Source organism: Poecilia latipinna, unplaced genomic scaffold (assembly GCF_001443285.1).
Source record: "Poecilia latipinna isolate Pla-1442-1.1 unplaced genomic scaffold, P_latipinna-1.0 Scaffold1071, whole genome shotgun sequence".
NCBI classification, from domain to species: domain Eukaryota; kingdom Metazoa; phylum Chordata; class Actinopteri; order Cyprinodontiformes; family Poeciliidae; genus Poecilia; species Poecilia latipinna.
In genome coordinates this window covers 22,786-35,089 of record NW_015113687.1, presented here as the reverse complement: position 1 = coordinate 35,089, position 12,304 = coordinate 22,786, and the positions used below count along the sequence as shown (strand labels likewise).

The window sequence follows — 12,304 nt, the reverse complement described above, 5'->3', positions numbered from 1 at the left end:
ACCTTCCTGCCTATGGCGTCCATCCACACCACTCTAACGTCTCCATCCAGACTCTCTCTGGTTCTGCAGGACAGCAGGACAGACTCCACCCCTGATTTCACCTCCACCTGTTGGACTGAGAGACAACAGAGGACAAGATGAGTTGGACAGACAGCAGCAGCTCTGAGGACATGTCCTCTGACTGGATGAAGGTCCAACATGTTGGACTGGTTCCAGTCTTGCTATCCTTCACATCTACCAGCTTTACTCTCCGAGTGCTTTTGGAAAGTAATGAGCTAACATGAGTGTTAGCGCCCCCTATAGGCCCTTCTGCAGGTCAGAACTTCAACTTCCCCTCAATAAGTAACAACAGAATGAAATCCCCTCCTGAAATCATCTTGTTTGATTAAATCATCTCTGGAACAGTTTGGGTCCAACTGTGAGCTGATCCGTCTCAGTGAGACTGAAACTCTGTCCAGAGTCCAAACGGGCCAGGTGAGCCGGTACCAGTACCGTCTCTGGCCGTTACGTCAGTAACAACAGCTTTCAGAGCAATGGATGCTGGGAGATGCAGTGTGATCAGTCTGAGTACAATGGAGGCCTGACCTCAGAGGAGGACAGTCGGGAGCCTCGTGACTGAGATCCCATCCACACACCGGAGCCAGAACCTGAAACCGGACCGGTTCCAGGTTCAAAACTGCACATATTGTACATATTATTGACCAAAATCAGCCGATTAAAAACAATATCGACTATTCAGACGTTTCCCCCAAACAGCTTGTTGTTGGTCTAAAACTCAAACAGCCGCGGTCGCTGCTCTAAATGTGAGAGTTTGACATCACTAGTTAGCATAACCAGCTAACCATCTGAATGATAGCAGATTTAACTCACCAGTGACCTGAAGCTTGACTTGTTTCTGCATCAGGACGTCTCCGTCCCCTTTGGAGACGGTGCAGGTGTAGGTGTTACTGTCTCCATCAGTCGGCCATGACAGAGTCAGACTGAGGTCTCCAGTCCTCAGCAGGTTTGCATCCATCTTGGTTCTGGTTCTGTAGAGCCAGTGTTGATCTTCAGACTGATCAGAACCGTTCTGATGCACATGGACCGTCCAGTTAAATCTGTCCCTCCACTCCACTCTAACGTCTCCATCCAGATCCTCTCTGGTTCTGCAGGGCAGCAGGACAGACTCCACTCCTGGTTCCACCTCCACCTGTTGGACTGAGAGACAACAGAGGACAAGATGAGTTGGACAGACAGCAGCAGCTCTGAGGACATGATGAAGGCTGTACAGCGTCTTCAGTTGGTTCTGTGGACATTCTGCCTGAGAAAGAGACGGGTTGGATTTCTGGTTTTAACAAACATGTTTCATCAGGATGGAAAAACTCTGATGGTCTGGAGGAAATATTGGTCCTCAAAAATATAATAGTGGCATTATTTAATGTGACGGTGGATGGATAGTAGTAATTGTAATCAATCAAGTTTAATTGTGTGGCACATTTTACCAACAAGGCAGTTCAAGGACCTTCACAATAATACAGTCATAAAAAACACCATGCAGCTGAGAGACTAGCAACAATAAAACATGTTGATGAGTGACATCATCAAGTCACATCAAATATGTTGGTCTTTCTAAAGCAGCTCTAACAGCTGGTTTTAAAGGAGCTCACCGTTTCCACTTCAGTTTTCTGGAACTTTGTTCCAGATCTGTGGTACATAGAAGCTGAATGCTCCTTCTCCATGTTTGGTTCTGATTCTGGATGCAGATCAGAACCAGAACCAGAACCTGAGGGGTCTGGAGGTTGATCCATCAGCAGCTGATCATGAATCTGTTCACTGATTTATAAACTACTATCAGTCTATATATCTAGATCTATAACTCTAGATCGCTCCTCTTTAGGTCCAAAGTTAACTTCTGTTTCTGTTCAGCTGGACAAAGTTTCGTCTCATCCTCACATTGATCTGTTCTCAGCATCTGTTCAGTGACTGGATGGGGTCAAAGGTCACCTGGTGACATTGTGATGTTGAGCTGTGCATCACCTGTGTTGTCATGGTAACTAATCTTATTTCCTGTTATAACTGAGCCAGAGGGAGCAGATAGATATAGAATCAGAGGATCATAGGATGAATCAGTTTCTCTGTACGATCTGGCTGGAATCTCAAAGACCAGACGTAAAAAACAAGGTCCAAATGGATTTTACAGAAATAACTGTTTGTATTTCCAACCAACCCACCAATTGACCCATTTCCCCGTCAGGATGAACCTCAGGTTCTCCTGCCAGTGGAGCTTTTCTCAGAAACCAGGACGCAAAGTAAAGGTGTTCCTGTACCTCTGACACGAAGCTTCACATCCTTTTTCAGCAGGATGTGTCCCTCTCTGCTGCAGACAATGCAGGTGTAGGTGTCCCTGTCCACATCTAGGGGGCGCTGCAGCGTCAGACTGAGGTCTCTGGTTTTCAGCGGGTCTTGGTTTATCCGGGTCCGGTCGCGGTAAGCCTGGTGCTGCTCCTCCGACCGATCACAGCCCTGTAGATACACGTGAACCTTCCGGTTGGTGCTGGTCCTCCAGTCCACCTTGGCGTCTTCGGGCAGACGGACTCTGGACTTGCAGGGCAGCAGGACAGACTCCGCCCCTGCATCCACCTTCACCGTGTAGCCTGGGAGGAAAACCAAGCATCAGCTTCCAGACAGCAGCCGCCCTGAAGCTCGGACTTTCTGTCTGACTCACTACAGAACTGAAAACTATGACATCGACCGATTGGCTGAGTTTGTGGTTTTGTTGCAGGACAGACTCACCTGACAGAAGGTAATGTCGAAAATAATAGAAAAGACCGCCAGAGGCAAAGAGAGCTGCAAGCAGGAGAACCAGGAGAACCACCAGAACTTTAGCCTGCAGGGGGAACGGCTCTGCAGAAACAAGAGACAAACATCATGTGGAGCTGAATGTTTCACTCTGAATGACCTTTCTGTGACCTTTAAAAGTGGCTTGCATCAACATGATTTTGAAAATGAGTTTTTAGTCCAGATTCATCAACTCTGACCTCTGAATCGTCCAAACAGGTAAAAAGTAGGGATTGTTTTAATCTTAAAACCCTAAAATATCAGGCTGAAGCCAGAGAGCAGGAGTTCACCTGCCAGGTGAGTCACCAGGTGATTCAGTTGGTTTTACAGGTGAGTCACCTGGAGGAACTCCGTCCGTCTATAACAGGTTCCCAGTAAAACCTGGATCTACATTTGGTCTAAAAGTAAAACTTTATTCAATGTTTATGTTTAGTTTCTGCATCAATCAGAGCAGGATGACGTTGACCTCTGACCTGTGTCGTGCTGCAGTACCACGGCCCGCCTCAGGATGTCCTCGCCGCGGTACACGGTGCAGACGTAGCGCCCCCTGTCCCTGGAGGTGGGGAACCTCAGGGTCAGGCTGAGGTCGCCGGTCCGCAGCAGGTCCTGCTCCATGTGGGTGCGGCTGCAGTAAAGGTCGTCCTGCCTGGTTCCGGGTTGGCTCGTGTTCTGGAGCGTGTGGACCAGCAGCGGTTCTGGTTCTGAGCGGGTCCACTCCACTCTGCTGTCGCCGGGCAGATCGGGCGGCATTCTGCAGGGCAGGACCACAGAATCGGCTCCTTCCACCGTCTTCACCTCCACCTGGTCATCTGGGGGATCACATGACCACCTCTCACTAAGCCAGCTCAGAATCCAGCGACCTTTGACCTGGAGCTCACGCTGCTCACCTCTGACCCTGAGCTGACTGACCCTGAGTGTGCAGTGTCCTCTGCCGTCGCTCAGGCTGCAGGTGTAGGTACCTTGGTCAGGGGGTTGGGGGTCACTCAGGGTCAGGCTGAAGTCGCCGGAGTCCAGCGCCCTGGGCGCCATGCGCGTCCGGCCCCGGTAACGCTCCAGCTGCGTCCTCAGATCGTCCTGCTCCCGTCTCAGGTGGACGCAGGCGGGACCAACGTCCCCATTGGTCCAGGTGACGACTGGCTCTTCCGGTATGACACCAGAGTAACGACAAGGCAGCAGGACGGACTGCGACCCCACAGTGACCTCTACCACCCCACCCAGGGCATGCTGGGAAACTGAGGACAAAACACAGAGAGAGTCAGAGAGCTGGACGCGGCTGGATGAGGTCAGAAGTGAAAATCTTCTGGGTTCAGTCAGGACGTCGATCTGACCTCCACCTTCTGTTAACATAAAACTCATTTCAAATGGGTTTACAGAATATTCAATAGAAACAAACAGCCAATCACATCGCACCGACTGTTGCTCAATGTGTCCAGACAAGATGCAGCTAATTAAAGGAGTTTATCCGTCCACTGTGTCCCTAGTGGGTCAGGAGGAGCTGCTGCCTCCAGCTAGTGATCCAGGTGAGAGGTGGGGTCACCTGGACGGGTCACCTGGACGGGTCACCTGGACGGGTCACCTGGACGGGTCACCTGGACGGGTCACTTGTCTGTCACAGAGCAACACAGAGACACACAGGACACACAACCATGCACACACACACTCACACTTAGGGGCAATTTAGAGAAAGTCATGTTTTTGGACTGTGGACCTTCTTGCTGCAAGGCATCAGCTCTACCCACTGCACCACTGTGCAGCATTTGATGGTGTTTATTCATACAGAAAATAATAATGTGGGTTGAGCCTCTTTTACTTTATAAAAAATGTTTTTAAGAAGAGGGTAATCTTAAAAATAACGCCGTCCACATGGGACAGCCTGGTGTAGTTATTCATCTCTGCTCTGTTCTCCGTCTTTATGGTTCATCGTCATGCAGCAGCATCATCATGTTGGTGTTTTTATGATCCAGAGTCGGTTCTGACCCGGTGAGAGCAAAGAGCAGATCAGAGGCTCTGAGCCGACAACCACCGAGTTTCATTTTAGTTTCACTTCAACATCTTTACGCTGTGAAGCGACTTTATGAGGAAAAACATCCAAAGATGATTATTATTCAAGTCTTTGTTAAAGTTAAATCAATAATCAGTCGTTATGATCACCAGCTGATCAGCAGCTTCCAGAGAGGATGAGGAGCAGAGAGAGGAAGATGATCTTACCGAGCAGGAGGACCATCATCATCATCATCATCATCATCTTCCTCTCAGACAGAAACCAGAACAAACTGAGAGGTTTTCACCAGCTGCTCTCCTCTGACTCCAGAGATCCAGCCAGTGGCCCTGGACTCCCTGCTGATTGGCTGCTTCAGGTTCTGCTGAACCGGTTCTGCTGGATCCAGTTCAGTCCTTAGAAAGGCTTCAGTTTCCTCATAGCTTCATTCCTGTTGGTCCAGTTTGTGGTTCCTTTATTAAACTCCTCTTCATCAGGGGCCCAGGTGACCTGCTGGCCTCTTTCCTTCGCTCTGATTGGATGAACTCAGGCTGATGAAGAGAGCAGCTCTGTCAGAACCGGATCAGAACCAGCCTGACCTCAGAGGTTTCTTATCTTATTGTCATCTTGGTGATGTGAGAGCAGCTTTGTGGAAAATAAATCCCCCTGAGAATAAAAAGGTCTAAAGTCCAAGGCTATAACTTCAATCTTCCTTATTAAATATTATTCCAGTTGAACCTCTGAGGCCTTTTACTGCCTGTGTGTCTCACTGGTTCCAGTCTGATTCTCTAACTGCTTGTTGCAGGTCCAACTGGAAAAAAGAACATCTGTGAAATAAGTAAACCACAGCAGCAGTTTGTGTTTATTTTCACTCACAACACGTTCAGAGCTTTAAATGTCCAGAACAAATGATGGAAAAAGAGAAACCAAAACCAAAACTACAGTCTGTTCCAGAAAACTCTGTGAAGTCCTGGTAAATAACACATAATGACAGGCTTCTGTTTAAAACTGTTACTGTGTATTTATAACTGGACTCAGCACTTTGGAGCTATAAACTCATACGGCTGTAAACACTGCAGTAACGCAGCAAGTTATTAACGTGACAACATCAATCCTTCTGAAACTGTGCAGCTTTCTGCGCTTTTAAAGTTAATTCAACTCATGACGTCACATAATGAGTCACTCAGGTTCGATTGAAGTGTATTTATATATGAATAATCTGATTAATATGGTCGTTTCGGTTTTAAACATTTTCGGCTCAAATTCACCATCGCGAGAAAGACACAAAGTCCCGCGAGACTAGCAGGGCGTCACAGTTCTTTATAAAACTCCTCAAGCGGCTCAAATCATCAGTAGCTGCTTCATAGAAGTGAAACAAAGCTTAAAGTTTACCTCAAGACGGTTTCAGCCGCAGACTGACCTGTAAAATAAACGAAGAGCAGAAGAGCAGCAACAGTTTCTCTCTCCTGACTCCAGGTGAACCAGAGCAGGAAGTCGCTCCGGTTACTCCGCAGGTGTTGCCCAATTCTGTGACCATCATACTCCGTGACTGCAGGGGGCAGCAACGTGCATTTGTCTGCATCTTGAAGACCAGCGAGAGTATTTACGTAAACTGCGTAAGGTTCACTTTATTTCCATCGCATTGAATGTGTAAACCAACTGGAGCCGTTCAATAAATGGATAAACTAATAAATGACTCTAAGAGCCTTGGAGCTGTTTGAACAAGGTTTTAATGTTTCCTCATTACAGTCGCATCTCATTTTAAATCAAACTTAACCCTCAAACAGCCAGGATCACACAGGTCAAGTTATGATGGCCATGACCTCTGACCTTTCTGCACAGGAATAAATAATAAAGTCTGACATCCAAACAACTGTTTCCAGAGTTCTGCCACCTCTTCACTCCAATCTGGATTCATGTAACGTAATATTTACGTTAAATGAATCAGTTATAATAACCATCATATTAATACCTGAATGACTTTTCTTTCTTGATCTTCTTGCATAAAAACCTGAGAATGAAAGAAAAGTTTTAATGACCTGAAAACTCGTGTTGCAGGAGGAAAATCTGGCAGCTCAGATTTAATCATCTAAATTCTGAAACATGGAGGCTCATGAAAAATGAATCTACACCTTTATGAAGCTCAGACTATTTAAAATTGTTCTGTAATTGTTATTTAAGGCAAATCCTCCTAAAACTGATTAAACATGAACATTCAGACGTCAAAGAAATAAAATCAGAATCGATTATTTAACGTCCAAAACGTCTTTATGATTCTGACTGGGTTTAATGTCCAGATTAACAGGAACAGGCCAGGAAATAATCCAGACAGGAGATAAAAATGACCTGGGAATAATAAACCATCTGTGCCTGAAGCTGGAGACCTTTGACCTCCAACAGGAAACAGCTGCTGCAGTTTCCTGCTGATGCCCCGCCCCCAATCCTGAAAGAAAACATGAAACAATAAAACGTTTCCAGCTCATATCAGACATTCAGGATGTTTCACACGTTCAGCCGGCAGAAGAACAGAAAATAAAAACATCTGAATTAGAGTATTTATTATTTACATTTCAGTAGGTAAAATATTTCCCATATTGTTCATCATTCAGTTTAACAAAGACCCAAATGTTACATTATCTCTGTTAAAAACAGCTTAAATATATTTTATATAAACACAGAAGATTTATGGTTTGATTTCAACTTTCAAGACTGAAAAACAAACATTTGTAAAAATGTTTTTGGATGTTGACGTTTGTGGAAAATGATGTAAACAAAAGAAAAGCTCAGTTTCCAAAATTCTCTCTCTACACATAAATATTCATAATTCTTTAAAAAACACAGCCCAGCCACCGTTTATTAAAAAGGCAAAATGGTAAATTAAAATGTTTTATTAGCTAAAGGCTGCAGGAGCCACCAGAGACAGCGCCACCTATCTGTCGTACATAACAGGCAGTTTAAACTGAGCAGGTCAGTAATGTGATCTCTGAACCTTTGGTTCCTTTTTCCAGTTTTATAAAAGAGTTTAGTAAACATTTTAACAGACATCATGTTGTATCAGTTAATCTGATCCTGTCATTTATTATTACTGCATTTATTTATTATTGTTATTTTGTGTTTATGGGACAACAGAAGGAAATCCAAAGTATTTACTGTAATATTGAACTTTCATTCATTTGTGTTGTCCCATTAAAATAAAATCAATTCAATATAATGAGAAAAACTTAAATATTTTAGCGTCATTCTAAATTTAAATATAGGATTTATAAAAATAAAAAAGCTAAAATTTGCACTTGTTTTATTTTTTAAGTAGTTGGTTCTCATGTTTTGACCAAATGATGAAGACTCAATGAGGAAGGTCCAAAGAGCTGCAGCCTGCTGCAGCAGACAGTGCTGCAGCAGCAACCGTAGCCTCTGTTGAATTAAAATCATCTCTGACCAGTCCCTGAGGTTCCTGACCTCATGAGCATCAAACTGACCAGGGTGCCAAACTTTTCTGAGGGTGTGAATACTTTCTGCTTACTTTCAACACAGGAAGCTGAGACTCTCACAGTCCTGGGATCAACTTTTACAGAGTTTCTGGAGCTTAGTGAAGCTCATACATATACTTATATCCATGTAGCATCACTTTTAGCGTCACATTAAAGAAACAACAAACTCAAGGTGTTGATGCTTTTATTTGAAGCCTGATATACTTACTGAACAGCAGAAATGTGTGCAGAGAACAAATGTCTGTACATGAAACTGATTCAGCAGGAAAAGGCTCAGCTTCCTGCCTCGCTCAGTGTGAAGCAGGAAGCTGCTTAGACTTACGTCTCAGTTCAAGCTCAGCTTTTAGCAGCTCTGAATAGAGAACAAGACATCAGCTGGAACATTTGCTGATCAAATATCGACACCCACCTTACAGGATATGCAGTGAATCACCTACAGATCCATCTCTGTCATTATGAGGTACATCACATCTTTCAGTTTCTTGGAATAAGAAGTTGGTTCTCAGAATCGGTTGACATGTTGATGTTTCCATTCACACCTGTGTGACATGACCAGAGCTGTACAGAGACGGGACGTCTCCTCACCCAATGGCAGCTCAGTCTGACGTTGTCAAGAGTTTCTCCATCTGCAGATGTTCAGTAAAGTATTTGTTCCTTGAAACTTTGACTCTCAGCACCTTATTCTGGAGATCAACTGAAAGTTTTCTCCAACGCTCCATTCAGCCCACACTGAAAAAAGTACCTAATAAATCTGAGGTAACAATTTGCCTTCGCGCTATTATTCACAAACAGCTTACCTTCAGCTGACGGTTGGATGGCAGAGAGGATGCAGAGTTCCCTGTCCCGCTCATTCTGACGCATGCACAATTTTTGAGCACCAGACTCAAGATTCAGGGGTATAATTTACTCTATTTTCCTATGTAATGGTTTTTACTGTTAACGAATGGGTAGCATATGTATAATTTACCCATTTTTTTATAATTCCTTGGCTAACTGAAAAAATCAATTAAATTTTATATGATTTTTTTTTATCATATTTACCACTCTTCAAAAACACTCCATTCAGCCCATTTATCTCAAAGAGAATTTATTAAAAACAAAATGGCTCCTTCTCGGTTGCTGTGACATTTCTGATGCGTCCTCAGGCTGCACTTGTGAGCGAAGCGCCTGCCACAGAGCTCACACCAGTAGGGCATCTCTCCAGTGTGGGATCGCCTGTGACTCACCAGACCAAAGTTTTTACTGAACCGTTTCTCACACTGATCACAGCTGTACGGTTTCTCTTTGGTGTGTGTCCTCATGTGGCCTTCCAGGGTCCCTGAGCGACTAAACGCTTTGCCACATACTTCACATTTAAACAATCTCTGATCTGTGTGGGTCACAATGTGACGCAGTAAATCGCCTTTCTGCCGACAGGTTTTCCCACAGCGGTCGCACTTGTACGGTCTCTCCCCAGAGTGAATTCTTTGGTGGATTTTCAGACTGCAAAGCAAAGCAAAACTATTTCCACATTGGTCACAACTGTGGGGCTTTTCTTCCTGATGAATGCGCCGTTCGTGGTTGTGAAGGGTTCCTTTATCAATAAAAGACTTCCCACACTGCTTGCAGCTGAATGGTCTCTCTCCGGTGTGGATTCGTTGATGTCTCTGTAATTTGGCTTTGACTGGAAAAATTGCTCCACACTGGTCACAGCTGAGCGGCTCAGTCTGACGACGAGCCGTCCTTTTAGACGGTGAGGTCAGAGCGCCGGTCTGTTCCTATGGCAACACAGAGGGAGAGGTAAACACCATCTAGTACAAAAGAAATTTAAACTTTTTTATATTTATAAGAGACACACAACTAACAAGATGAATTTGGACACATCTTTCATTCAGACAGGAAGTTAATGACAGTTTTAGAGATAATTATAATGACACTGAGTGAATGTGTGAAAACTTCTGAGTTCAAAAAGTTACATAAAAAGTTCTGAATAAGTTTTCATATATAACAATAGAAGTTTGATCTGATTTAACTTTTGACAGTGAGAATAAATTATATCTGTCTTTATATATTGATCTGGTTTCAGCTGTAGATGTTTTGGAGAATTAAATAAAATGTAAGAGGAGAAAAACTGGGACCAGCTTGGTACTTGACCTGTGTGTTTGATGAAAGGGGCTATTGTATGTTTTTACCTTTGTGTTGAATATTTAATTTCTTCAACAGATATTTTAATTTTAAATAATATTAAATGTTTATACTGATCTCCAGCAGGTGATCCATATCTCTAAGTTTTTATGTTTCTTTTCTGTTTAATGAAGCAGAAAAACGTCCAACCAGACCCAGACAGGACCTGATCATCCATCAGGTGATCTTCTGAAACGGTTCAGCTAGCAGCACTGGAGCTAAAATCATGCTTTTGTCAAACCAACGTATTTTAAAATGTATTCTGGGTCTCAGAGGTTAAACACTTAAGCTGCTATAAAGGACTGAAGAAAATAAAACAGCAAAAAGACAAAACAGAAAAACCTTCAGAAGCATTAACTGTCGCCCCCTGCTGGTCAGGAGGAGTGATGCTCCAAGTCAATGACTCGATGCAACCTGCTGGTTTCCTTAGATAGAAACTTTTTAAACTTCTTTGAATAATAATCTGAGTTTATTTTGCACTGCCTGATGATGAGGATCAGCCAGTGAATGTGACTGAAGTGAAATCTTGTTTTTTTTTAATTACCTCAAATCGACGTCTGCTGTGAAAATTTACAAATAAACTGATGTGAATTTATTTCCTCTCAAGTTTTGATCCAGTAAAAAAAAAAAAAATCCTGGACTGAGACCAACCTGAACTGAAAGACCCGGTTGGGTCTGGAGGCTGGTGTGTAGAGTTGGCTGGTCCGGTTCTGGGTTCTGGAGGTCCGGTTCTGGGTTCTGGTTCTCCTCCTTCATTCTGCTCCAGCCTGATAAGTTTGAGCAAAACCTGAATGTTTCACATTCAAAGTCTAAGAAATAAAGAAATCCTTCACTAAAGAGAAAAGATTTGAACAACGAAACCCGACTGAGGGAATCAAAACAAAACCCTGAAACAGAATGAATGAATGAATGAATTCACGTGAGAACAAATAAAACCAAACAGACAAAATGCTTACAGAGAAACCTGATGTTTGCTGTGGAGCTCAACTAAACTTGTTGATTTAGAAAACAGATTAAAAAGAAAATCCAGAAACTGAAATCAAAGAAGTTACAACTGATAATTAAATCAATAAATTGATAAATTTGATAAATCATCTGACCTGAAGATCCGGTCAGTAAAAAGGTGCAATGAGTCGTCAGCATAACTGATGGTAACGTTTCAAAACATCAACCAAACATGCTGAGGTTAAACTTATAATGACATTTTATATGAATTACCAACATCAAGTCATTCATTAAAAACACATTTGAATAAATATAAATAAGCCATCATAGACATTTGGCTAAAATATCACAAACTGCATTTCAAAAGCTGTCAAAACTTCATTAAATTAATAAATAAAAGGCCGTCAGAAACCTTAAAGTTTTCATTTATGAATGCAGTTTTTTTTACGTGTTCTTTGCTTTCAACGCTGGAACAAATTTCTGTCCATCCAGGTTTATATTTACAGAATTAGGTGGAAATGATTGTGCAGTAAAACTTCACATTAAATACGTTGAGTTTGGATTCATTCATGTTTCCTCTGTTGTGGGATCTGCAGAAGCTTCACACAGTCACCAACTCAAACTGGTTTTTCCTTCTGGAAAATGATAAAAATGATATTTCATCTCCAAGATGTCGACTTTATGAGACGTTACAGAGATAACAGTAAAGTCCATCAGGTTTACAGACTCAGGTCAGCTGGAAGTTTTCTACATTTATTTTCCTTGTGAAGAAACAGAAGAGCAGCTGGTTTGTGAGCAGCACCAGAACAGCTTCACTGGTCCAACCGGATCAGCCTGACCCCGTTTTCTGATTGATGGTAAGGTTGGTAATAAGATCGTTAGGGACAAATTTAACTCGTCTTTTTATGACGGT

At 43.1% G+C, this 12,304-nt stretch overlaps 2 protein-coding genes across 2 annotated transcripts in view; both read right to left on the bottom strand.

The window, feature by feature from the left end:
- Positions 1 to 6,327, bottom strand: part of LOC106959347 (uncharacterized) — a 14,584-nt gene extending 8,257 nt beyond the window's left edge. The window contains exons 1-6 of the mRNA XM_015051868.1: positions 5,026 to 6,327; positions 3,705 to 4,049; positions 3,291 to 3,626; positions 2,773 to 2,883; positions 2,307 to 2,633; positions 871 to 1,197 (exon numbers count right to left, since the gene is read on the bottom strand). Coding sequence (XP_014907354.1) covers positions 871 to 1,197; positions 2,307 to 2,633; positions 2,773 to 2,883; positions 3,291 to 3,626; positions 3,705 to 4,049; positions 5,026 to 5,062 — 1,483 coding nt within the window. The 5' untranslated portion in view covers positions 5,063 to 6,327. The remainder of the gene's footprint in view (positions 1 to 870; positions 1,198 to 2,306; positions 2,634 to 2,772; positions 2,884 to 3,290; positions 3,627 to 3,704; positions 4,050 to 5,025) is intronic.
- Positions 6,328 to 9,353: 3,026 nt separating this feature from the next.
- The window catches only part of LOC106959349 (zinc finger protein 239-like), a 9,291-nt gene continuing 6,340 nt past the window's right edge, over positions 9,354 to 12,304 (bottom strand). Inside the window, exons 2-3 of the mRNA XM_015051870.1 lie at positions 11,098 to 11,213; positions 9,354 to 10,040 (exon numbers count right to left, since the gene is read on the bottom strand). Of these exons, the coding sequence (XP_014907356.1) occupies positions 9,360 to 10,040; positions 11,098 to 11,202 (786 nt within the window). The 5' untranslated portion in view covers positions 11,203 to 11,213 and the 3' untranslated portion in view covers positions 9,354 to 9,359. The remainder of the gene's footprint in view (positions 10,041 to 11,097; positions 11,214 to 12,304) is intronic.